General features: G+C 41.7%; 1 protein-coding gene across 2 annotated transcripts; it reads left to right on the forward strand.

Annotated features, from left to right (window-relative positions):
- Positions 1-749: 749 nt before the first annotated feature.
- On the forward strand, positions 750-22,523 carry LOC124008797 (zinc finger protein 345-like). 2 transcript variants are annotated; one of them, XM_046320354.1, is made up of 2 exons: positions 750-1,301; positions 19,716-22,523. In XM_046320354.1, the coding sequence occupies exons 1-2, from the start codon at positions 1,224-1,226 to the stop codon at positions 21,741-21,743; spliced, it is 2,106 nt and encodes a 701-aa protein (XP_046176310.1). In that variant the 5' UTR covers positions 750-1,223; the 3' UTR covers positions 21,744-22,523. The 2 variants fall into 2 exon arrangements, with proteins under 2 accessions (XP_046176310.1, XP_046176311.1); XM_046320355.1 differs by lacking the exon at positions 750-1,301 and adding an exon at positions 14,685-14,796.
- Positions 22,524-25,357: the final 2,834 nt, after the last annotated feature.

Below are 25,357 nucleotides of genomic sequence, written 5' to 3' on the forward strand. Positions count from 1 at the left end.
CCACGTTAAGTGAAATACATGCAGACTTTAACATTCGGATGATGGGGGGAGGTTTGATGATGTGGGTGCGATTCTTGAGGATGAACAGGAACTTAATTTTTTTTATCCCTTCACATCAACTTTGTGTGGCACACACCCTCAACCTCCTCGCCACCAATGAGGTGGACAAAACTTCCATCACGGAAGTTGTACAGAAGTGCAAAGTCAAAATGTTCCAGCATTTGGAACAAAGCACACAGGTCCACATTCACTTCAGAGGCAATAGAGGACATTGCAGGCATGAAAGTAATTGTACCATATGTGACAAGATGGAGCTCAGAGTACTGTGCCATCTCCAAACTCGTAGCCCTATCAGATGACCAGCTGGGGCAAATCTGTGAAGACCTGGGTGTGAGCAGCAAACTACATCGTGTGAGATTGCTTTTCTCAAGGGGAATAGTACAGTCCTACAGCCACGCAAATGAACTACTCAGGAAGAATGTTTCACTTCTCTCATCAATGGTGATGCTTCATTCAGGGCAGGTTTTGAGGCTGAATGAACTGTTTCGCTGCCAGACAAGGCTCTGCAGATAGACAGGTGTAGCGGTGGTAAGGATTCACTCCATGGTGCTGAAAAGAAAGCTCTGCAGTGTGGGCACCGTTTGTCACTGTTATAATGCAATTAATGTATTGCTTAGTGTTGTGTAGTGGCTTTGCTGGCATGCATCAAAAATATTTGCCCCACCAAGATTTACAAGCTTAAATCAACACTGTCTTTCATTTCCTTCTCTAAACCCTACAAACCCCGGCGTTGTCAGGTCAGTTTGCTTCGCAAGATTTCCCGGAAGTCTCGCGATTTTTCGCTGTTGGTTTTAGAAAATGAATAGTCTGCATTCAAACGTAAAGTGAAACGTCTGCAAGCATTTTACGACACTTCGTTCTCAGTCAGTAGTTTATCTTGCTGCGTTTTTCTTGTTCATTTTTAAACTGCATCACGGTCTGGTGTGGAGAGAGGAATACCAGCAGTGAATAGACGTGTAGCTGCACAACAACGGTCGTGTGAGATTGTTTTATTTTAATTTTCACTTAGGATCAAACATATCTGAAAGCTTCCATTTGCAACCTGCAAAATTAGTCAAAAATATTGTGTATAGAATAGAACAGCAGACATCAGACTTGGTTGGTTTGCAGCCTCTGGTTTTACCCGCAACACTTCTGTTGGGATACAAAACACACCATTGAAAATGGCGGAACTTGAGGACGCAGGACTACCCCAAACAATGCAGGAGACCCGAGATGAAGAGGAGCCGGGCAATTCAAAGGTAACATAATGACGCCGAGACACCGATTTGTCAATTCAAAAGTATGCCAAACAAAAACCATCGATTTGTAAAGTTAAACAAACCATACAACTCTTTGCACAATAACTACTTTAACAATTTCCACCGACAATTTTACAAAAACACATGTACTCGAACAGTACTGATAAAGTTTGTTAACAGAATGACAGTATAATCTACATCAGTTTGAGTACGTTTTCTAAAAACTACTCTGAATTAAGATTCAAATATGTCGGCAGAAAGAATGCGGCGTCAGCTATGATATGAAGACTCAAGTTAAAACAAAAACATATATTTCGCTTATTGAGCCACAGTAAATGAATTGGATGAACACCCAGTAACAGAATGATGGTAATATAATTACGGGTCCCTGATCTGTACTATACAGAAATCCATAATTATGACTGTTATTCTCTTCATGGTGATGTATTCTGAGTACACAAAGGTATAAAAATGTAATATCCTCCTTTGCATGTTTGTGTATTTTACACACTGGCTATTATTCTGAGTTCCGTCCCCAAACAAGACCAAGTTTGGTTTGTCTGGACCAGACCAAATCTGTACTGATCATAAACATCTAAGTTTCACAAGTTTGGACATTAAAGTACAGCATGGTAGAGTATAGTTCAGGAGAGTACACAGTAAATTATACTGCACTTTACTGTACTAAATTCTACTGTACAGTACTCTATTGTACCGGACTATACTTTATCCTACTTTTATTTTACTGTACTGTCCAAACTTATGAAACAGACATCTGATTAGTTTAGATTTGGACTGCCCAAATTTCAACTACTTTTCAAAACGCAGGGTCGGTTGGCTCTCAGAGGGCAAGGTTGCTGATTACAGTAAATGGAAAGAGAGGGGGCTCATGGGTAGGTGCCAGTCAGCGCAGGGATGGTTAACATTAACTGGAGGGAGAGGAGGGGTTGTCCAAATTTCACTATCTTGCTTTGACCACCACCTGACAAAAAGAAAGTAGGTCAACCTTTACTTGTTACTTCTGTGAACTAAGAAAATATATTAAAGAGATGTGGATTTTTGGTAACAGAATTACTTCCATTTACAGAAGGCAAATAATTTCTGCAAAAATACATTTAAATGTTGATATTAGTTGGCAGGTGTCTTTACACATGATTGTGTTTCTAATATATTTTAAAACTATTTCTGCTAGATGTTTTCTAAGACCCCATTTCCATCTGTTTGACCAGTGTTATGTTCTGTAGAAACTCAAACGGACGACTAGAAAAAGCTCAAACCAAGTTTCTTCAACCCACTTGGGTGCTTTAGCTGCACACACAACATACAAGTCACACAAGCATATACTTATACCTTCTGACTAGGCAAGTCATCGCCTTGCATGTCTAAGATAAACAATCCTTCTCTGTTAGCCAGAAACACAGTAGGTTCCTCTTACTGGTATTGTCATGGCTTGCCTCAGTCTATGATCCTCATGGGCGTGACAGTGTGTGTATGTGAGATAGGACTGTAATCAAATGGTATTTGTGGTGGGCCCCTATGGCCCCCCTCCCAGCAGTGTCTTCTCTCTTCAACTGTTGACCTTACCTCGAGTTGAGTTCCACATCCCTCATGGTCCTAGTTCCAAAGCATCTGGCCTGCCTTATCAGGAAAATAAACTAGACTGATCTTTGCCTCCTTGCTCAAGAAAATGAATATTCAGCAACATGTTTGAACAGAATATGAACTTTCTGCACTTCCCCTTGTCACCTCTTGTAACTTTCTATACACAGCGTTCCTATTCACCCTTCATTGACTCCCAACATATACATGTCTAATACATGCAAAGTAATAACTTCTAGTATGGTAACACAAGTATATTTCAAGCTCGAATCCAACAGTCTCCTTTTTGAATAGTACAGTGGGGCAAAAAAGTATTTAGTCAGCCACCAATTGCAAGTTCTCCCACTTAAAAAGACAGAGGCCTGTAATTTTCATTATAGGTACACTTAAACTATGACAGACAAAATGAGAAAAAAAATCCAGAAAATCACATTAAGAGTTTTCATGAATTTATTTGCAAATTATGGTGAAAAATAAGTATTTGGTCAATAACAAAAGTTTCTCAATACTTTGTTATATACCCTTTGTTGGCAATGACAGGGGTCAAACGTTTTCTGTAAGTCTTCACAAGGTTTTCACACACTGTTGCTGGTATTTTGGCCCATTCCTCCATGCAGATCTCCTCTAGAGCAGTGATGTTTTGGGGCTGTTGCTGGCCAGCATGGACTTTCAACTCCCTCCAAAGATTTTCTATGGGGTTGAGATCTGGAGACTGGCTAGGCCACTCCAGGACCCTGAAATGCTTCTTATGAAGCCACTTCTTCATTGCCCGGGCGGTGTGTTTGGGATCATTGTCATGCTGAAAGACCCAGCCACGTTTCATCTTCAATGCCCTTGCTGGTGGAAGGAGGTTGTCACGCAAAATCTCACGATACTTGGCCCCATTCATTCTTTCCTTTACACAGATCAGTCATCCTGGTCCCTTTGCAGAAAAACAGCCACAAAGCATGATGTTTCCACCCCCATGCTTCACAGTAGGTATGGTGTTCTTTGGATGCAACTCAGCATTCTTTGTCCTCCAAACATGACGAGTTGAGTTTTTACCAAAAAGTTATATTTTGGTTTCATCTGACCATATGACATTCTCCCAATCTTCTTCTGGATCATCCAAATGCTCTCTAGCAAACTTCAGCCGGGCCTGGACATGTACTGGCTTAAGCAGGGGGACACGTCTGGCACTGCAGGATTTGAGTCCCTGGCGGCGTAGTGTGTTACTGATGGTAGGCTTTGTTACTTTGGTCCCAGCTCTCTGCAGGTCATTCACTAAGTCCCCCGTGTGGTTCTGGGATTTTTGCTCACCGTTCTTGTGATCATTTTGACCCCACGCGGTGAGATCTTACGTGGAGCCCCAGATCGAGGGAGATTATCAGTGGTCTTGTATGTCTTCCATTTCCTAATAATTGCTCCCACAGTTGATTTCTTCAAACCAAGCTGCTTACCTATTGCAGATTCAGCCTCTTCAGCCTCTTAACTTCTTGCGTCTATGGGTGCGCTATGTCATTATTGGATAAAAAGACGTGCCCGTTTTAAGCGCGATATTTTGTGACGAAAAGATGCTCGACTATGCATGGACTTGACAGCCTTGGAAAGACAAAACTCTCACGTCTCCAAAACTGCAAAGATATTATCTGTGCGTGCCCCAGAACTAATGCGACAGGCGAAACCAAGATGCAACTTCTAACAGGAAATGAACAGGATTTTTGACGCTGTGTTTACTAACGTCTCCTTATATGGCTGTGAATATGCTGGGAACGAGCTTATGCGCTCTGCCGTTCATCCAAGATGTCTGCAGCATTGTGGCGTATTTGTAGGCATATCATTGGAAGATTGGCCATAAGAGACTACATTTGCCAGGGGGCCATCCGGTGGCCTTTGTCTAAATTGGTGCGTAATTCCCAGTGGCATTCAATTTACCTTTCAATACAGAAGGAGAAGGATACTTCCAGGAACGATACATCATTGAAGAGATATGTGAAAAACACCTTGAGGATTGATTCTAAACAACGTTTACCATGTTTCAGTCGATATTATGGAGTTAATTTGGAAAAAAGTTCGGCATTTGGATAACTGAATTTTTTTTTTTTTTTTTGGTAGCCAAAGGTGACGCACCAAACGGACTGATTTCTCCTGCACAAAAAATCTTTCAGGAAAAACTGGACATTTGCTATCTAACTGAGAGTCTCCACATTGAAAACATCTAGAAGTTCTTCAAAGGTAAATTATTTATTGAATGTTTTTGCTGGTTTTTGTGAAAATGTGGCCTGCTAATGCTAAATGCTAGTTTGCTATGGTAGAGAAGCATATTTTTGAAAATCTGAGATGACAGTGTTATCAAAAGGCTAAGCTTGAGAGCAAATAGATTCATTTAATTTAATTTGTGATTTTCATGAATAGTTAATGTTGCGTTATGGTAATGAGCTTGAGGCTGTAGTCACGATACCGGATGGCTCGACGCAAGAAGTTAAAGAAGAAGCTACAGGTCTGTGAGAGCCAGAAATCTTGCTTCTTTGTAGGTGACCAAATACTTATTTTCCCACCATAATTTGCAAATAAATTCATTAAAAATCCTACAATGTGATTTTCTGGATTTTTTTCTCTCAGTTTGTCTGTCGTAGTTGAAGTGTACCTATGATGAAAATTACAGGCCTCATCTTTTTAAGTGGGAGAACTTGCACAATTGGTGGCTGACTAAATACTTTTTTGCCCCACTGTATATCCATACGGTTTAACATTTTATTTAAACATTGACATTACTCATAAATTTACAGAAAATAAAACATTCTTACTCACATTTTTTAAAATGTATTATTATTATTTTTTATAGGGACAGTGCACATTAATCAACGTTTAAGTAAAAGTGCCGGTTTTAGCCAGCCGGCTCATTTTCAACCACAGTCCCTGGTAGAGGTCTACTGATTAATCTGGAATGGCCTATTAATTAGGGCCGATTTCAAGTTTTCATAACAGTCGGAAATCTCTATTTTTGGGCCCCGATTTCCGCCCCCAAAAAAAAATAAAAATAAATATATATTTTTATTTATTTATTTTTATACCTTTTTTATTAACTAGGCAAGTCATTTAAGAACACATTCTTATTTTCAATGACGGCTGTTCAGAACGACATATTTTCACTTTGTCAGCTCAGGGGATTCAATCTTGCAACCATACAGTTAACTAGTCCAACGCAATAACCACATGCACTCCACGAGGAGCCCGCCTGTTATGCGAATGCAGTAGAAGTCAAGGTAAGTTACTAGCTAGCATTAAACTTATAACTAGTGATTGATTGTTTTTTATAACTACTAATCCAGGTTAGCAGACAATATTAACCAGGTGAAATTGTGTCATTTCTCTTGCGTTCATTGCACGTAGAGTCAGGGTATATGCAACAGTTTGGGCCACCTGGCCCATTGCAAACTAATTTGCCAGAATTTTACGTAATTATGACATGACATTGAAGGTTGTGCAATGTAACAGGAATATTTACACTTATGGATGCCACCCATTAAATAAAATACGGAACGGTTCCGTATTTCACGTAAAAAAATAAATGTCTTGTTTTCGAGATGATAGTTTCCGGATTTGACCATATTAATGACCAAAGGATCGCATTTCTGTGTGTTATTATGTTATAATTAAGTCTATGATTTGATAGAGCTGTCTGACTGAGCGATGGTAGGCAGCAGCAGGCTCGTAAGCATTCATTCAAACAGTACTTTTGTGCGTTTTGCCAGCAGCTCTGCTGTTTATGACTTCAAGCCTATCAACTCCCGAGATTAGGCTGGTGTAACGATGTGATGTGAAATGGCTAGCTAGTTAGCGGGGTGCGCGCTAATAGCGTTTCAAACGTCACTCGCTCTGAGACTTGGAGTAGTTGTTCCCTTTGCTCTGCATGGGTAACGCTGCTTCAAGTGTGGCTGTTGTTGTTGTGTTCCTGGTTCGAGTCCAGGTAGGAGCGAGGAGAGGGATGGAAGCCATACTTTACACTGGCAATACTAAAGTGCCTATAAGAACATCCAATAGTCAAAGGTATATGAAATACAAATGGTATAGAGAGAAATAGTCCTATAATTCCTAATAATAACTACAACCTAAACCTCTTACCTGGGAATATTGTAGACTCATGTTAAAAGGAACCACCAGCTTTCATGTTCTGAGCAAGGATCTTAAACGATAGCTTACTTACATGGCACATATTGCACTTTTACTTTCTTCTCCAACACTTTGTTTTTGCAATATTTAAACCAAATTGAACATGTTTCATTATTTATTTGAGGCTAAATTGATTTTATTGATTTATTATATTAAGTTAAAATAAGTGTTCATTCAGTATTGTTGTAATTGTCTTATTACAAATACATTTTTTAAAATCGTCAGATTAATCGGTATCAGCGTTGAAAAATCATAATCGGTCGACCTCTATGCAGTACGCTGCAACTTTTTAAAGGATGAACCACTGTACCACCATGTGAAGAGAGACAAACACAGGCGCAAACACACACACACACACGATAACATGCGCGCTATACATGCACGTGCACATGGATTTTGTGTTTTAGAGTAGTGGCCTGAGGGGGCACACTTAATGTGTTGTGAAATCTGTTGTGAATGTAATGTTTTAAAAATGGTGTAACACTTATTTTCGCTGGACCCCCATAATAAATACAAATGATCCTGGTGTACGTGACGTTCAATTTATCCTCATAGTAGTCTCAATATTGTGCTGCAGTTAGCTGTCTTTCCTCTACTGTGATCTCTCCCCTGTACCACTACACAAAGTGGAGTGGTATTGCTCCCCAGACACTTTATTACCTACTAACTTCATCTGAGCCATGCAGTTCTCTGCCATTGTCACATTCAATTATTCTTTCCAAATAACATTAATGCCTTGGTTTTTGGGAATTCACAGAATGCATGGATATCGTCCTGACAGAATCTGCCACTAACCCGTGACTCCGTCATCATATCTTTTACACTGATTTAATTTCTGTCTCTGTCACTAGTTCAGCCCCTAAACAAATCTATAAGTATGCCTTCATCTGCTCATAGACCTCTTCCCCCTGATGCTTGACAGAGAGAATAGTTTGGTTCCCATATTCAGTCCTCGTGGTCTGCTGTTGTCTAAAACCTTCCCTGACCACTTCACTCCTTTAGTTGCAATACTGTAGGGGTTATACTGGTGAATATAACCTCCTCTTAGGTGATACCACTTTCCAAAATAAAAAGTTATTGGTCACATGCAATAACATCTGTTAACCATGTGTGAGTCTAGCGAAATTCTTGTGCTTCTAGTTCCTACAGTGGAGCAATATCAACAAGTAATCTAACAATTCCACAACAACTACCTAATACACACAAATGTAAGTGAAGGGATGGAATATGTACATATACATTTATGGATGAACATTGACTGAGTGGCATGGGCAAGATGCAATAGATGGTATAAAATACAGTATATACATATGAGATGAGTAATAAAGATATGTCAACATCATTATTAAAGTGTCATTAATAAAGTGACTAGTGATCCATTTGTTAGAGTGGCCAATGATTTCAAATCTGTATGTAGGCAGCAACCTCTGTGTTAGTGATGGCTGTTTAACAGTCTGATGGCCTTGAGATAGAAGCTGTTTTTCAGTCTCTCGGTCACAGCTTTGATGCACCTGTACTGACCTCGCCTTCTGGATGGTAGCGGGGTGAAAAGCCAATAGCTCGGTTGGTTGTTGTCCGTGAATATCTTTTTGGCCTTCCTGTGACATCGGTTGCTGTAGGTGTCCTGGAGGGCAGGCAATGTGTCCCCCGGTGATGCTTTGTGCAGACCGCACCACCCACTGGAGAACCGTGTGGTTGTGGGCGGTGCAGTTGCCGTACCGGGCCGTGATACAGCCTAACTAGATGCTCTCATTTGTGCATCTGTAAATGTTTTAGGGGCCAAGTCAAATTTCTTCAGCCTCCTGAGGTTGAAGAGGTGCTGCTGCGCCGCCTTCACCACACTGTCTGTGTGGGTGGACCATTTCAGTTTGTCCGTAATGTGTATGCAGAGGAACTTTCCACCTTCTACCCTGCTGTCCCATCTGTGGATGGTGGGTGCTCCCTCTACTGTTTCCTGTAGTCCAAGGTCGCCTCCTTTTTGTTTTGTTGATGTTGAGTGAGAGGTTGTTTTCCTGACCCCGTATTCCCGAGTGCCCTCACCTCCTCCCTATAGGCTGTCTTGTCGTTGTTGGTGATCAAGCCTACTACTGTTGTGTCATCTGCAAACTTGATGATTTGAGTTGGAGGCGTGCATGGCCACACAGTCATGGGTGAACAGGGAGTACAGGAGGGGGCTGAGCACGCACCCGTGTGGGGCCCCAGTGTTGAGGATCAGCGAAGTGGAGGTGATATGATCCTTGACTAGCCTCTCAAAGCACTTCATGATGACAGAAGTGAGTGCCACGGGGCAATAGTCATTTAGTTCAGTTACCTTTTGCCTTCTTGGGAACAGGAACAATGGTGGCCATTGTGAAGCATGTGGGGACAGCAGACTGGGATAGTGAGAAATTGAATATGTCTAAACACACCAGCCAGCTGGTCTCCGCATGCTCTGAGGATGACGTCTGGGCCGGAAGCCTTGCGAGGGTTAACACATTTTAATGTCTTACGTCCGCCATGGAGGAGAGCCCACAGTCCTTGGTAGCGGGCCGTGTTGGTGGCACTGTGTTATCCTCAAAGCGGGCAACATGCCGCGCCGCCATCGTCACAATTTCATCAGCCGGTGATTATCAAGCAAATAAATGTCGCTTTCACGGTAATTGACCGTTTAATTAACGTAAACACATTTAGCATCTCCTGGCTTCCACATGCAGACTGTTGGAACATCTACTTTTTAAAAAGTCTAATAAACCATGTAATGTAGCCTACACCTTCACAATACATCCAGTATTTATGGTCTAAAGAAGCATGACATGAAGAAAATGTAGTGTGCTTCAGAAGAACAGAATAGCATACTCTTAGTTGTCCTTATGTTAATTCCTGATGTAGCTATACCAAATGGCTGTGGGCTACACTAGTGGGCTACACTAGTTCATTTAGTAGACAATATTTGCTTAGAATTCCATGGCATTATTTTCTATTTTGAAGAATGCTATTGAACAAAGCTGAAAACAACCTAAATATTTTCTCCAAACGATTTTAGGGATTGCACACGTGGCTATTCCATGTTGAGCAGTTAACAAAGAAATAGGTACTGCTATATGGTTAATTTAGAGTTATTAATATAACTTTAGTTTTTCTACAAACGTTGGGCTATATGTTTTGATTTTTAATACATTATAAGGCTGCATGAGCTCTGCTTTGTTTTTTTGCACAGGCTGTTCACACTTTATAACCTATTCTGTGCGACAAATAAATATTCCAAACATAGTCTGGGACAGTTGTTGGATGCAATAGATCCCAAATTAATATAACCACTAGCATCAAACTTGTTTACGCAATGTGGCTGATTCAACAGATCAGAACGTTTAGCTTAAAATGTTGCTAAACTATTAGGCTAATGCTTGACATTAAGCGCAACAATGTGCACACGGCAGTAGGCTATAAGCGCAACAATGCGCACAAGGCAGTAGGCTATAAGCGCAACAATGCGCACACGGCAGTAGGCTATAAGCGCAACAATGCGCACACGGCAGTAGGCTATAAGCGCAACAATGTGCACACGGCAGTAGGCTATAAGCGCAACAATGTGCACACGGCAGTAGGCTATAAGCGCAACAATGTGCACACGGCAGTAGGCTATAAGTGCAACAATGTGCACACGGCAGTAGGCTATAAGCGCAACAATGTGCACACGGCAGTAGGCTATAAGCGCAACAATGTGCACACGGCAGTAGGCTATAAGCACAAATGTTCCATTAGTGGTAAAACACCATTATAAAAAGTGACGGCAAATGCGATTATGCATGTAAATGTTTTAATTATAATTATATATATATATATATATTATAGGTGCATTTTTATGGCGCAAATGTTCTTCCCCAAACTTAAAACTCATGTGCTGCTTATGTATACCAGTTAGGCTCTATACCCATTGTAATGCAGATGAATGTGCTTAATTTTAAGAAGTTATTTGGCCACTTTAGTTGTGATACAAACCATATCAAAACATATAGCCCTATGGGCTACATGAGGTATGACTATGATTTGAAAAAGCCACAAAGAAAAGGCTTTGTTTCTTATGGTAGGCATCATTCACAAGTGATTATATATCATTCACAAGTAATAGGCTAATATTGTCACCCATCAGACTATACTTGATTTAATCTTGTCTTAATGTGGGTGAAATGAGTTTTGATTTAGAATGGCCCATTATCTTACACCCGTCTGGAAACGGGCGGTGGGAAACAATACATGTCATCTGTGCACTTGAATGGAGGAAGCTTTTCCTGTGGTTCATTTTCATGCCATTCACAAATCAAATCAAAATGTATTTGTCACATGCGCCGAATACAACAGGTATCGACCATAGCGTGAAATGCTTACTTACAAGCCCTTAACCAACGATGCAGTTAAGAAAATACATAAAAAATAAGTTTTAAAAAGTAAGAGATAAGAAAGCAAATAATTAAAGAGCATAATTATGTACAAAACATGTTAGGAACAACGTGAAAAAAAACGAACAAAATTGCATGATTGGTTGAGGGCCGGTAAGACGGCAGCCCTACCCACCGGCGCCATCATCAAGGCTATACTCCTGTTGTAATATATATAGTAGGCCAAGTCTATATAAAGCTGATGGCCTCTACTAAAAAGAGGATCCCATCACTCTGTTTTCTCGCGCAATTGCATAGCCTATGAAGTGTTTGATTCGATTTTCGATTACATTTGCGTTGATATCAGAGTGAGTAGAGGGACAATCGAGTGCTGAGTACCGGGCAGTTAGCAAGTTTGGTCGACTACTAATGACCAGCAGCAGCATCAGAGCATGGAGAAGCCTACATTTGTCGTTGCTAGACCACGAGCCACTTTCCTTCAGTCTGCATGGCCAATGCAACAATGTTTCAAATCAAATTTTATTAGTCACATGCACCGAATACAACAGTGAAATGCTTACTTACGAGCCCCTAACCGACAGTGCAGTTTAAAAAAAGAAGAATAAGAGAAGTAATTTAAAGAGGAGCAGTAAAAAATAACAATATATACAGGGGGTGCCGGTACAGAGTTAATGTGCAGGGGGCACTGGTTAGTTGAGGTAGTATGTACATGTAGGTAGAGTTAAAGTGACTATGCATAGATGACAACAGAGAGTGGAGGGGGAGGCAATGTGCATATTCTGGGTAGCCACCATTTGACTAGATGTTCAGGAGTCTTATGGCTTGGGGGTAGAAGCTGTTTAGAAGCCTCTTGGACCTAGACTTGGTGCTCCGGTACTGCTTACCGTGTGGTAGCAGAGAGAACGGTCTATGACTAGGGTAGCTGGAGTCTTTGACAATTTTTAGGGCCTTCCTCTGACACCGCCTTGTATAGAGGTCCTGGATGGCAGGAAGCTTGGCCCCAGTGATGTACTGGGCCGTTCGCATTGCCTTCTGTAGAGCCTTGCGGTCGGAGGCCGAGCAGTTGCCATATCAGACGGTGATGCAACCAGTCAGGATGCTCTCGATGGTGCAGCTGTAGAATCTTTTGAGGATCTGAGAACCCATGCCAAATATTTTCAGTCTCCTGAGGGGGAATAGGTTTTGTCGAGCCCACTTCACAACTGTCGTGTGTTTGGACCATGATAGTTTGTTGGTGATGTGGACAACAAGGAACTTAAAGCTCTCAACCTGCTCCACTGCAGCCCTGTCAATGAGAATGGGGGTGTGCTCGGTTCTCTTTTTCCTGTAGTCCACAATTATCTCCTTTGTCTTGATCACGTTGAGCGAGAGGTTGTTGTCCTGGCACCACACGGCCAGTTCTCTGACCACCTCCCTATAGGCTGTCTCGTTGTTGTCGATGACCACTGTTGTGTCATCGGCTAATTTAATGTTGGAGTCGTTCCTGGCCGTGCAGTCATGAGTGAACAGGGACTACAGGAGGAGGCAGCGTGGCAATGTTGTTACCTAGCCTTATCACCTGGGGGTGGCCCGTCAGGAAGTTCAGGATCCAGTTGCAGAGGGAGGTGTTTACTCCTAGGGTCCATAGCTTATTGATGAGGTTTGAGGGCACTATGGTGTAGAACGCTGAGCTGTAGTCAATGAACAGCATTTTCACATAGGTGTTCCTTTTGTCCATGTGGAAAGGGCAGTGTGAAGTGCAATAGAGACTGCATCATCTGTGGATCTGTGAGTGTTAGGAAAATTGGAGTGGGTCTAGGGTTTCTGGGATAATGGTGTTGATGTGAGCCATGACCAGCCTTTCAAAGCACTTCATGGCTACAGACGTGAGCGCTATGGGTTGGTAGTCAGTTAGGCAGGGTGTTCATGAGCACAGCCATTATGGTGGTCTGCTTGAAACATGTTGGTAATACAGACTCGGACAGGGAGAGGTTGAAAATGTCAGTAAAGACACTTGCTATTTGGTCAGTGCATGCTCACAGTACATGTCCTGGTAATCCGTCTGGCCCTGCGGCCTTGTGAATGTTGACCTGTCTAAAGGTCTTACTCACGCGAAGAGTGTGATCAGTCTTCCGGCACAACTGGTGCTCTCATGCATGTTTGTGTTATTTGGTTAACTGTCTGTTCAGGGGCAGAACGACAGATTTGTATCTTGTCAGCTCGGGGGTTTGAACTTGCAACCTTCCGGTTACTAGTACAACACTCTAACCACTAGGCTACCTTGCCGCCCCAGGGTAGCCTAACGGGATTTCTTATAAGCTTCCGGGTTAGAGTCTTGCTAGCCTTTAGCTCAGTGCGGATGCTGCCTGTAATCCATGCTTTCTGGTTGGGGTATGTACGTATGGTCACTGTGGGGAAGAGATCATTGATGCACTTATTGATACAGCCAATGATAATGTGGTGTACTCCTCAATGCCATTAGGAATCCCAGAACATATTCCAGTCTGTGCTAGCAAAACAGTCCTGTAGCTTAGCATCTGCTTTATCTGACCACTTTCATTGATCAAGTCACTGGTGCTTCCTGCTTTACTTTTTGCTTGTAAGCATGAATCAGAAGGATAGAATTATTGTCAGATTTTCCAATTGGAGGGTGAGGGAGAGCTTTGTATGCAACTCTGTGTGTGGAGTATAGGTGGTCCAGAGTTATTTTTCCTCTGGTTGCATATTTCACACATTTAATTTCCCCGGCTACTAGGAGCGCCGCCTCTGGGTGAGCGTTTTCTTGTTTGCTTATGGCGGAATCGAGCTCATTCAATGCTGTCTTGGTGCCAGCCTCTGACTGTGGTGGTATGTAAACAGCTACAAAGAATATAGACAAACTCTCTCGGTAGGTAATATGGTCTGCAGCTTATGAGAAACTACCTCAGGCGAGCAATAGCTCGAGACTTCCTTAGATATCGTGCACCAGCTGTTGTTTACAAAAATACGTTGACCGCCGCCCCTTGTCTTTACCAGACGCCGCTGTTTTATCCTGCCGGTACATCATATAACCAGCCAGCTGTATGTTGATGTTGTTGTTCAGCCACGACGCCGTGAAGCACAAGATGCTCGTTTTTAATGTCCCTTGGTAGTTTAATCTTCCCAATATCTCGTCCATTTTATTGTCCAAAGATTGCGAGTAGAATTGAGGGTAGTGAGGGTTTATTGAGGGTAGTGAGGGTTTATTCGATCGCCACCTCCTCAAAAGGCAGCCCGACCTCGGGCCTCTTTCTCCGCCTCCTCTTCACGCAGATCACTGAGGTCGTGGTCTGTTCCCAAGGGAGCCGCATATCCTCCGTCTCGGGCTCGTCCGAGTCTTGAAAGAAGAAACAGGATTCTGCCAGTCCGTGGTGAGTAATCAGAGTTCTGATGTCTAGAAGTTTTTTTTGGTCATAAGAGACGGTAGCGGCAAAATTATGTACAAAAATAGTTAATTAAGTTACAAACAACGCAAATAAACAAACAAAAAAACAATAGGTTGGGGACACGTAAAACATCTGCCTTCTGTTCCGGCACCATTTGACACAATTTGATCTTAATATAAATCCACAATTGTTCTATAATTACAATATTAGTTTGTGTTTCTTACATCTGCAAACAGCTAGTTAGTATTTTCTTAGCAAGTTAAGCTAAATCGTGTTAGCCAATAATACTAATCTCTAGTTGGCTAACTAACTGCTAGTTAGCTGGCTAACTAGCTAATAAAAGTACTGAGTCAGAGCAAACGTAGCTAGCTAATACAGCCTGATACCAGTGCTAGTGGAGGCCTAAATCAGCATGTTGTTTGTGCAACCGTATCTTATAAATCAAAGGGGAATAGGGGAAGCATGAATATGTTGGCTATATGAATAAAGATTTAAAGTAGCCAAAGATAATAGGCTCCCCTAGGAAACACGGAACATCACTTTTGTTCCTACACTGTCACAGTAACTCGTCCATGACATTTTCATTCGTTGTCATGTCAAACAACACTCTTCAAAATGCCCACTATTATTTAGAATATAACTATAGAATTATAATAAACATTCTATTTCCATGACTCCAAAAGTTCACCAAAGTGTTTTAATCTAATCGCATCGCAATTGCAACATTTGGTTAAAAACGAGGCCTAGTAGTTTTGCCCATATCGTGGCAGTGTGGAAATTATCTCAAATGAGTGCAGGAAATGCAGAAATTGATGGAAATGCGGGAAATGATTTTAGGTTGAAGTTGAATTGAACGGTATAAGCCAATCAGAATGGAGAAAGATCCCTTAAAATAATTTAGAATATATGTGTTGCCATCCTAGGATCAGTCACTAATCATAAAGCAAATGTGGAACTTTTATTCATCAAAAACATAAAATACCATCATACCGTCCAAAATGTGAAAAATACCATGATATGATATTTTGGCCATATCGCCTAGCACTACGCTGTACCAGTCTGAGGGAATAGATGCCAATAGGTCTGCCAAATCCGCTACTACTGCTGTGATTTTCACTGCATGTTTGTTCATTCCGTGAACATTCACTTTAAAACGCCATTTTTAGTCCTTTCTTTACTGGAAATGAAGGGCTGTTGCATCGGACTGGTCCTCGTACCGCAATTGTTTTTATCTAACTAGGCAAGTCAGTTAAGAATTCTTATTTACTATGACGGCCTACCTATTTACAATGACTGCTATGCCTCCCTCTAGTAATATTGCCACTGATTTCTCAGCCTCCGGTTTAATAGGATATTGCTTTATCGTTTGCAGTGGATGTACCTCCACCACAACAGGGTTGCAGCCTTCAATCAGACTGCAATCGAATGAGTCTTTTGCCTATAGGGTGTGACCCTGAAACAACTATTGCTCGGCTTTCACCGTCTGTACTGCCCATGTTAATTTGTTACTTTTTGAGAATCCACTCCCCTGGCTTTTCGCAGAGATTATCCAACCCCAACATTGGTTCCACAAGTCGCCATGTAAAATTAGCATGGTATTGTTACTGGTCCTATGATATAGGACAGGGATAATGGTTGTATGGCTTTCGATTCCGCCCGTTACTCCGCTGAATGTGTTACTTTTTCCTGTCGCAAATGTAGCTAATTTCTCATCATAAGCCATTAGTGATATTTGAGCGCCGGGATTCGGAAGCTGTGTTTGACGTAGCCTCCTACATCTCCTTCCACATAGAAGCCGTTATCTTGCTGAACCACAATCGACTGCACAGAGGCTAGATATACAGTACCAGTGAAAGGTTTGGACACACCAACTTATTCCAGGTTTTTTCTTACATTTTTACTATTTTCTACATTCTAGAATAATAGTGGTGTGAACTTTTGACTGGTACTTTATACAACAAAATATTCCCAACTGCTGTCAAGAATCCCTAAGTTTTGTCATTCGTTTGCTGGATCACTCATTCTACCCTGTTTCCTCCAGAAACGGATAGATTTGTGTCCCTCTTTTACTGGGTCTGGTGGTGCTTTCATTAAAATATGCATTTCGCTCACACTCAGTGGCTGGTGGTGATGCTGAATTTGGGGCTGCGTGGCAGCTGGGATAGGCTTATCCTCCACTGGGACTATTTGTCTCGTATAATACATAACCGGTGTCTCATGCGTTCGTACTGGACGCACATCTCTATGATTACCTGGATCATGCTGATCCACTATCCAGGACTACTATGTGCGGGCTCGTAATGTGCCCATCCGCCGCGTCTCGCAACCCATGTTGCTATTTTTCCTCTTCAGAGAGGGGTATAACGGTGATACACTAGATGTACCTGTTTCACTTTGTAGCCTGGGGGCGAACGGCGGAGGAGTGGCAATGGCATATACAACTATTCTGATACTATTGAAGCCAAACCATGACCAGTTTTATTTGCTTTTGTCTATCCTCAAGGGCTCCCTCTAATTCCTGGTTTCCTTTTGACTCTTTTCTAACGCATTAGCCAATTCCTGCTTCTGTTCATCTCATCTGTGCGCACGCCCTTCGGATTCTTTTTGTTTTCGTTAGTCATTTTATTGCTCCATTTCACCTGACAGATTTGTGTTTAAAAAAAAAACCTTTTTCCCATTTTGATCCTTTGCTGATAAAGTGCCGTGGTTAGGATGCCGGTGTATTGTGGTCTGGGCCGTTCTCTGTTTTCAGTGTTCCACAATACGATGGCATCCATACACTCTTGGCTGGATTTAAACTGTCCATCGGCGGGATGTGTATCAATTTTCACCACTTGTTTGATTCTTGGTGCTGTTCTTATGCCTTTTTTTTCAGCGCTTAGAATGCTTTGGTAACATTCTACCTTTCCACCCCTCCCGGACGCCATATCAGGTATTATTGGCTCCGCACCACCCCCAACGGTTATGTTTCTGTACCCACGGTTATAAAACCTTACCTTCTATTAATGACTTTCCCAAGGTACTGATACCCACTCCCCCGGAGAGTAGTAACAGTTTAGGCGCTTAATTATTTCGTCACTCGTCCTAACAGTTTTGGTGCTTGACGACACTGTTGTATGCACAGACTATTGTGGATGACTCACCATGGAGGGGGCCGCCCTCCAGAACTTACAGGCAACCTTTCACCATCCACATTCCCACTCACTGACAATGTTTCATGTTTAAGCACAGATATCTATTATTCTCCACAGCGTGCCTTTCCCCTTCTACATGGACTACTCTACAACTTACTGTACTAGTATACAAGAATGACAATTCATCCACACACACACCACGGTTTATGGCCACTACGGTTGGGGCTTTCACCCCCCTGGGACCTTCGTCCCACTTACGGATCTCTCAGGGAACCAACCCCACCTGGGACCTATCCTACACGGAATCTACACTTCACAGTGGGGCCACCCACGGATCTCGCAGGCACCCAACTCCACTCTGGACCTATCCTTGCAGAACCTACCCTACACCATATATCTACTGTTCGTAACACAAGGGGACTACTGAAGAAACTCAGATTTCCTAGGTCCATATCCTATCGTTTGTGTTCAGCCTATGACTCTTCTCCCAGAGATCTCAGAATGAGTGGTAACACTCATAGGAACTGTAGGAACTACCTTGTTTTTGGTGCCGGCTCCAGCTCAACTGATTCGGACTCTCCAGATCGACTGTAAATCACTAACAACACCAACTGTTAGGTTCTGAACAAACCGAGTAGAAACTCAAACGGACACACTAGAAAAGCTCAAACCAAGTTTCTTCAACCCACTTGGGTGCTTTAGCTGCACACACAACATACAAGTCACACAAGCATATACTTATACCTTCCGACTAGGCAAGTCATCGCCTTGCATGTCTAAGATAAACAATCCTTCTCTGTTAGCCAGAAACACAGTAGGTTCCTCTTACTGGTATTGTCATGGCTTGCCTCAGTCTATCATCCTCATGGGCGTGACAGTGTGTGTATGTGAGATAGGACTGTAATCAAATGGTATTTGTGGTGGGCCCCTATGGCCCCCCTCCCAGCAGTGTCTTCTCTCTTCAACTGTTGACATTATCTCAAGTTGAGTTCCACATCCCTCATGGTCCTAGTTCCAAAGCATCTGGCCTGCCTTATCAGGAAATGAAACTAGACCGTTGCTCTTTGCCTCCTTGCTCAAGAAAATGAATATTCAGCAACAACATGTTTGAACAGAATATGAACTTTCTGCACTTCCCCTTGTCACCTCTTGTAACTTTCTATACACAGCGTTCCTATTCACCCTTCATTGACTCCCAACATATACATGTCTAATACATGCAAAGTAATAAATACATTTGAGTATGGTAATAAGGATATTTAAAGCTATAATCCAACACCAAAAATGAAACCCTTGCCTTATTCCTAATTTTTTAGGATGGAAAATGTTTGAACATTTGATATGCCTTAAGAGCCTATATATTTGAGAAATTAACTTTAATTTGACACTTCACATGCTAGTGCTCATGGGGCTTTTTTACATGGAAATGCCCACTACTAATACTGTCAATGAACCTTTTCTAGCCTAGATCACAAGCCAATGCAATCAATATGCTATATCATGGTGATCTCTAAGCCTAATGACAAACAACAAATCATCATTATCATGTTGATACTGCTAGGTATTTCAAATGATTAGACCGAGCTACTACTGTAAAGATGTGAAGACCCTAAGTTATTTGTTTAGCTATTTATTGTATATGCTATCTGTTCTAATTTGGACTTTAACCATAATGAAAGTAGACTATATTTTATGTATTACAAAATGTTGTTTGAGAGAACAGAGACGATAGGCCTACTAGTAATTATGCACTTTTAAATGTATTTCCAGGCAGAGGAGATGGACACCTCAGAAGACCTGCAAGATGACAACCTGATCGAGCGGGAACACTTCCACAGTTCTAATAATGAACAGCAGGATGGACATTTGGTAGTTAGGAGGAATGTAATATTAGAACGAAATAAATTCAACCAAAGACAACAAGAAGCAGGAGAGACAGCTGATGATTTTATCTCTGCACTTCATTGTTTGTCAGAACATTGTGGTTATGGAGCTCTGCTCAGTGAGATGATAAGAGACAGACTAGTCATGGGATTACTTGACAGAAGACTATCCCAGCAATTACAAATGGACCCAGAAATAACACTGGATAAAGCTGTCACATGCATTCGTCAAAATGAACTTGTGAAAAAGCAACAGGACCTGCCAGAGAATAACTTCAAAGCTGCCAGCAGTGCAGCAAATGTAGAGAGTGAGCTTTCACATAGCACACTGCAATGCCCAGCCAACACCCAGTGCCAATCTGAGAAAAATAATAATAACTCAGACAGACCACAACAACCCCAAACAACACAGGAGAATGGAGAGGAGCCCCAACATACAGGTGGCACTGATGATTGGATTGAGGGTTTCAGTCCTGGAGGAGAGAAGCCACACTACTGCTTTGACTGCGGTAAGAGCTTTAGAAAAGTGAGGGATCTTATAAGACACCAGCGAACACATACTGGAGAGAAGCCTCACCACTGCCCTGATTGTGAACAAAGTTTTGCTCGGTTAGATCGTCTTAAGTCACACCAACTAACACATACAGGAATGAAGGCTCACCAATGCCCTGATTGTGACAAAAGTTATTCTCAATCGTATCATTTGAAAAGACATCACCTGCGAAAGCATATGAAAGAGAAATACTTCCACTGCAATCATTGTGAGGAACTTTTCTCCAGACCGAAAGATCTAAAAACACACATGCATGCACATGCTGGAGAAATGGCATACCTTCAGCAAGAAACTCATACAGATAAGAAGCATTACCACTGCTCCGAAATGAATCAGTGCTCCGACTGTGGGAAGAGCTTTCGACAAGTGGGGGATCTTAAAAGACACCAACGAACACATACTGGAGAGAAGCCTTACCACTGCCCTGATTGCGACAGAGGTTTCGGTCGATTAGATCGCCTTAAGTCACACCAGCTAACACATACAGGAGTGAAGGCTCACCAATGCCCTGATTGTGACAAAAGTTATTCTCAATCGTATCATTTGAAAAGACACCACCAGCGAAAGCATATGAAAGGGAAATACTTCCGCTGCAATCATTGTGAGGAACTTTTCTCCAAACCAGAAGATCTAAAAACACACATGCATGCACATGCTGGAGAAAATGCATACCTTCCACAAGACACCCATACAGGAAAGAAGCCTTACCACTGTTCAAGGTGTGATAAAAGATTTCCTGACATGGCAAAACTAAGATCACACCTTCCAGTACACACTGGAGACCTGGCACTCCACTGTTCTGACTGTGGAAAGTGTTTCTTAAACAAGTCAAAGTTTGAAAGACATCAAAGAACACACACTGAAAGTGTACTATACCTTTGCACTGACTGTGGGGAGGGTTTTTCAAATATGCAACGGTTGGAAAGGCACCAGCGAATGCACACCGGAGAGAAACCATACCACTGCACTGATTGTGGGAAGAGTTTTGCACTTGAAAAAACATTTAAGTGTCACAAGCAAGCACACAAGTTCAAACTCTCCGGAGAAAGAGCAGCCTATCCTTGCTCAGAATGTGGAAATACTTTTTCTCGTTCATGTGATGTGATGACTCATGTGAGAAGGGTGCATAATAAAGAGAGACCGTTCCAGTGCTCCTGCTGTGGAAAAAGATTTTTCCAAAAGAACTCACTCACAATACACATGAGAATTCACACTGGAGAGAAACCATACCACTGCTCAGAATGTGGACAAAGCTTCTCCCAAATTAACGACAGAAAACGGCACCAGAAGAGGCAACACACTGGAGAGAAGACTACCTCTATTCTGCAGTCTGAAAGGCAAAGTCACAGAGGCACTCAATAAGAAAGGACTAACAACAGACAAAAAATGCAATCTAGTAAAAGTATCACTGTCTTACTGCATATTTTTAAAACATTTTTACAAATAGTACACTTTATTTTATAAACCACATTTTTAAAACATCTTATCACTCTTTTAATTTCCACCCTGCATAAATGAATTCATCAATTCTCGCCTGCACTTAAATCATTCCGCAAGGCCAAACAACCAAACGGGTAATTATTTGCCCAGTTAAACTACCCAAAATACTATTTCAAAGATTACAGCAACTGTAGTAAACATGGGCTATTAGAACCAAGGTGTAAATATCAGTGATGTGATCATCAGAGTATAAATCATGTATGAATAATTTGGGAAATCCAATTAAAAATAACAATTTCTCACTATTCAAACTGGTGAACAGTTATTAATGTCCATGTTATTTAGGTTGGCATGTACTCTCCTCACCTCTGAAAGAGCGGTCAGAAGATAACCCTAGCTACTGACAGTGTATTTAAAAATTTTTTGAAGCGTCTTGAATTCTAAAAGCCCTTTTCCACATTTCTTGCATGAGTATGGTCGGACTCCTGTGTGCACTTGCATGTTGGCTGCGACATGAATGACTTGGCTGAATCTTCTCCCGCAGACGTCACAGCTGAAAGGCTTCTCTCATGGACTTGCCTTTTGAGATAACTGATTAGTAGAACGTCTCACAATCACTGCACTTGTGTGGTTTCTCTCACCTGTATTGATCAGCACATGTATTTTAAGAGTATGTTTTGTAATAAATCTCTTTCCACAACAGCTTTAAGCTTTGGTCTTCTTTCCAGTGTGAAATTTCTGGTTATATTCAAAAGTAGCTTTATGGAGAAGTTTTTACGCATGTGAAACAAATGTATACGTTTTCTCCTGTGAAGTTTTCCATCTATTTACAGAGAACTGATGGAGCTGAAGCCCTTCAAACACATCTCACTGCTGAGAGGGGTTTGGTTGGGGTCAGTTTTGGTTGTCTTGCTCCTTGAGTGTTTTAACCATTACCTGTGTGTGATAGCTTGTGTATTGTCAGTTGGTTATTGTAATAAATTCTTTACACATACAGTGGAGTCTAATAACTATATAAAATGAATAACTCAAATACTGCGCTATATTTCAGGGGCAGAAGGTAGCCTAGTGGTTAGAGCGTTCGACTAGTAACTGAAAGGTTGCAAGATCGAATCCCCGAGCTGACAAGGTTCAAATCTGTCACTCTGCCCCTGAACAATGCAGTTAACCCACTGTTCCGTCATTGAAAATAATAATTTGTTCTTAACTGACTTGCCTAGTTAAATAAAAGTAAAATAAATACAAATATTTAATGCAAAAAAAATGGGTGAAATTATTTTATACTAATACAATTGCTCAGAGATCTTGTTTAACAAGTAATATTTTTTCTCAAAGGTAGCTGTCAATTCTTTACATCCCTAAACATACTTATAAATAAAGTATTAAAGTTTTGTATTTGGCCCCATATTCCTAGCACGCAATGACTACATCCAAGCTTGTGACTACAAACTTGTAGGATAGATTTGCATTTCGTTTTATTTTTATTTAACTAGGCAAGTCTTAACAAATTATTATTTACCAAAAGGCCTCCTGCGGGAACTGGGGCTGGGATAAAATAAAAATAAATATAGGACAAAACACACATCACGACGAGGCAACACTACATAAAGAGACCTAAGACAACAACATAGCAAGGCAACAGCAATGTTTTAATTGTTTCAGATGATTTTGTGTCCACTAGAATTGAATTGTCATTACATTATTTACTATCATGGATGACAAAGGTAAAACCGGCCATGTTGCGGACACTATCTTGCTTCCGGACTAGCTAAACACCACCTTCGACCGCTTTGAGGATAACACAGTGCCACCGATACAGCCCGCTACCATGGCTCTCCTCCATGAAAAACATGAGTAAGACATTTAAGTGTGTTAAACCTCGCAAGGCTGCCGGCCCAGACGGCATCCCTAGCCGCATCCTCGGAGCATGCGCAAACCAGCTGGCTGGAGTGTTTGCGGACATATTCAATCTTCCTATCCCAGTCTGCTGTCCCCCATTTGTTCCTGTACCCAAGAAAGCAAAGGTAACTGAACTTAATGACTATCTCATTTCTGTCATCATGAAGTGCTTTGAGAGGCTAGTTAAGGATCATATCACCGGTGCAACTGGGTCCTGGACTTCCTGATGGGCCGCCCCCAGGTGGTGAAGGTAGGAAACAAGTTGATTATTTTAAAGGGCTAATTGATCATTATAAAACCCTTTTGCAATGATGTTAGCACAGCTGAAAACTGTTGTGCTGATTTTAAAGATCTCGTACAACACTGTGTACTACTCCCTTCATAGAACAGCGCAAACTGTCTCTAACCAGAATAGAAAGAGTGGGAGGCCCTGGTGCACAACTGAGCAAGAGGACAAGTACATTAGTGTCTAGTTTGAGAAACGGACGCCTCACAAGTCAACGGGCAGCTTCATTAAATAGTACCCGCAAAACACCAGTCTCAACGTCAACAGTGAAGAGGCGACTCCAGGATGCTGGCCTTCTAGGCAGAGTTGCAAATAAAAAGCTGTATCTCAGACTGGCCAATAAAAATAAAATATTTAAGATGGGCAAAAGAACACAAACTAGACGGGAATTCTGCCTAGAAGGCCAGCATCCCGGAGTCGTCTCTTCACTGTCGCAACCTCATGATGGGTACAGGGAATTTTTTGAGTATCATGTAGTAGCCTAAACCTATCAACCTTACATTGAACTGGGTGAATGGAATATGAATGACTGTCATCCAATATGCTGTAATAGAAATGAGGTCATGCTCCTCATTTCTATCATCCTCATCTTAAACGGCACTGACCGCCACTGGCACAGACTTCAGTTCAATGTCTAGTTTTGATTTACATTTGATTGAGTTGTCAACGAATGTGAATTCAATGTGAAATCAACAAAACATTTCACCATGTCATTGATTTAGGTTAAAAGTTGGGTGAAAAATGACAATGCCCTTACGTTGATTTACTTTTTTTCAAATGTAGCTTCACTCACCGTGGAAATCTGTCATCACATTTTTGGGGTTGAAATGATGTGGAAACAAAGTTGATTCAACCAGTTTGTGCCCAGTGGGATAGTATAGCAGGCAGCAGGTACCTTGATAAGAAACCCACAAGTAAGGCAGTTTCAGCGTTGATGGCTGACCCATTCTATTGTTATGGGTGGCTGACCCAGGTAAAAACCAGGGAGTAGCCTGGTGTAGGTTCCTTGGGAAAGTCAGACCCACACGGGCGTTAAACAGGTGTCCCATGGCGCTTTTCATAACAGTAGGTGTGTTAACCCCGGTGTCCTGGCTAAATTCCCAATCTGGCCCTCATACCATCATGGCCACCTAATCATCCCCAGCGTCTGATTCCCCCTTTCTCTCCCCTGTAACTATTCCCTGTTTTTTTTTTTTAACTTTTATTTAGACAGGTGGGTTCACCATTGAGACCAGGATCTCATTCTCAAGGGAGCCATGTGAACCTGAACACACAACTCAGTACAACATAAAGCAAAATATCAACATCAACTCAATAAGATTAATCAAAACAAACACAATGAGCACATTAC

This window comes from Oncorhynchus gorbuscha, linkage group LG21 (genome assembly GCF_021184085.1).
Source record: "Oncorhynchus gorbuscha isolate QuinsamMale2020 ecotype Even-year linkage group LG21, OgorEven_v1.0, whole genome shotgun sequence".
In the NCBI taxonomy this organism is placed as follows: domain Eukaryota; kingdom Metazoa; phylum Chordata; class Actinopteri; order Salmoniformes; family Salmonidae; genus Oncorhynchus; species Oncorhynchus gorbuscha.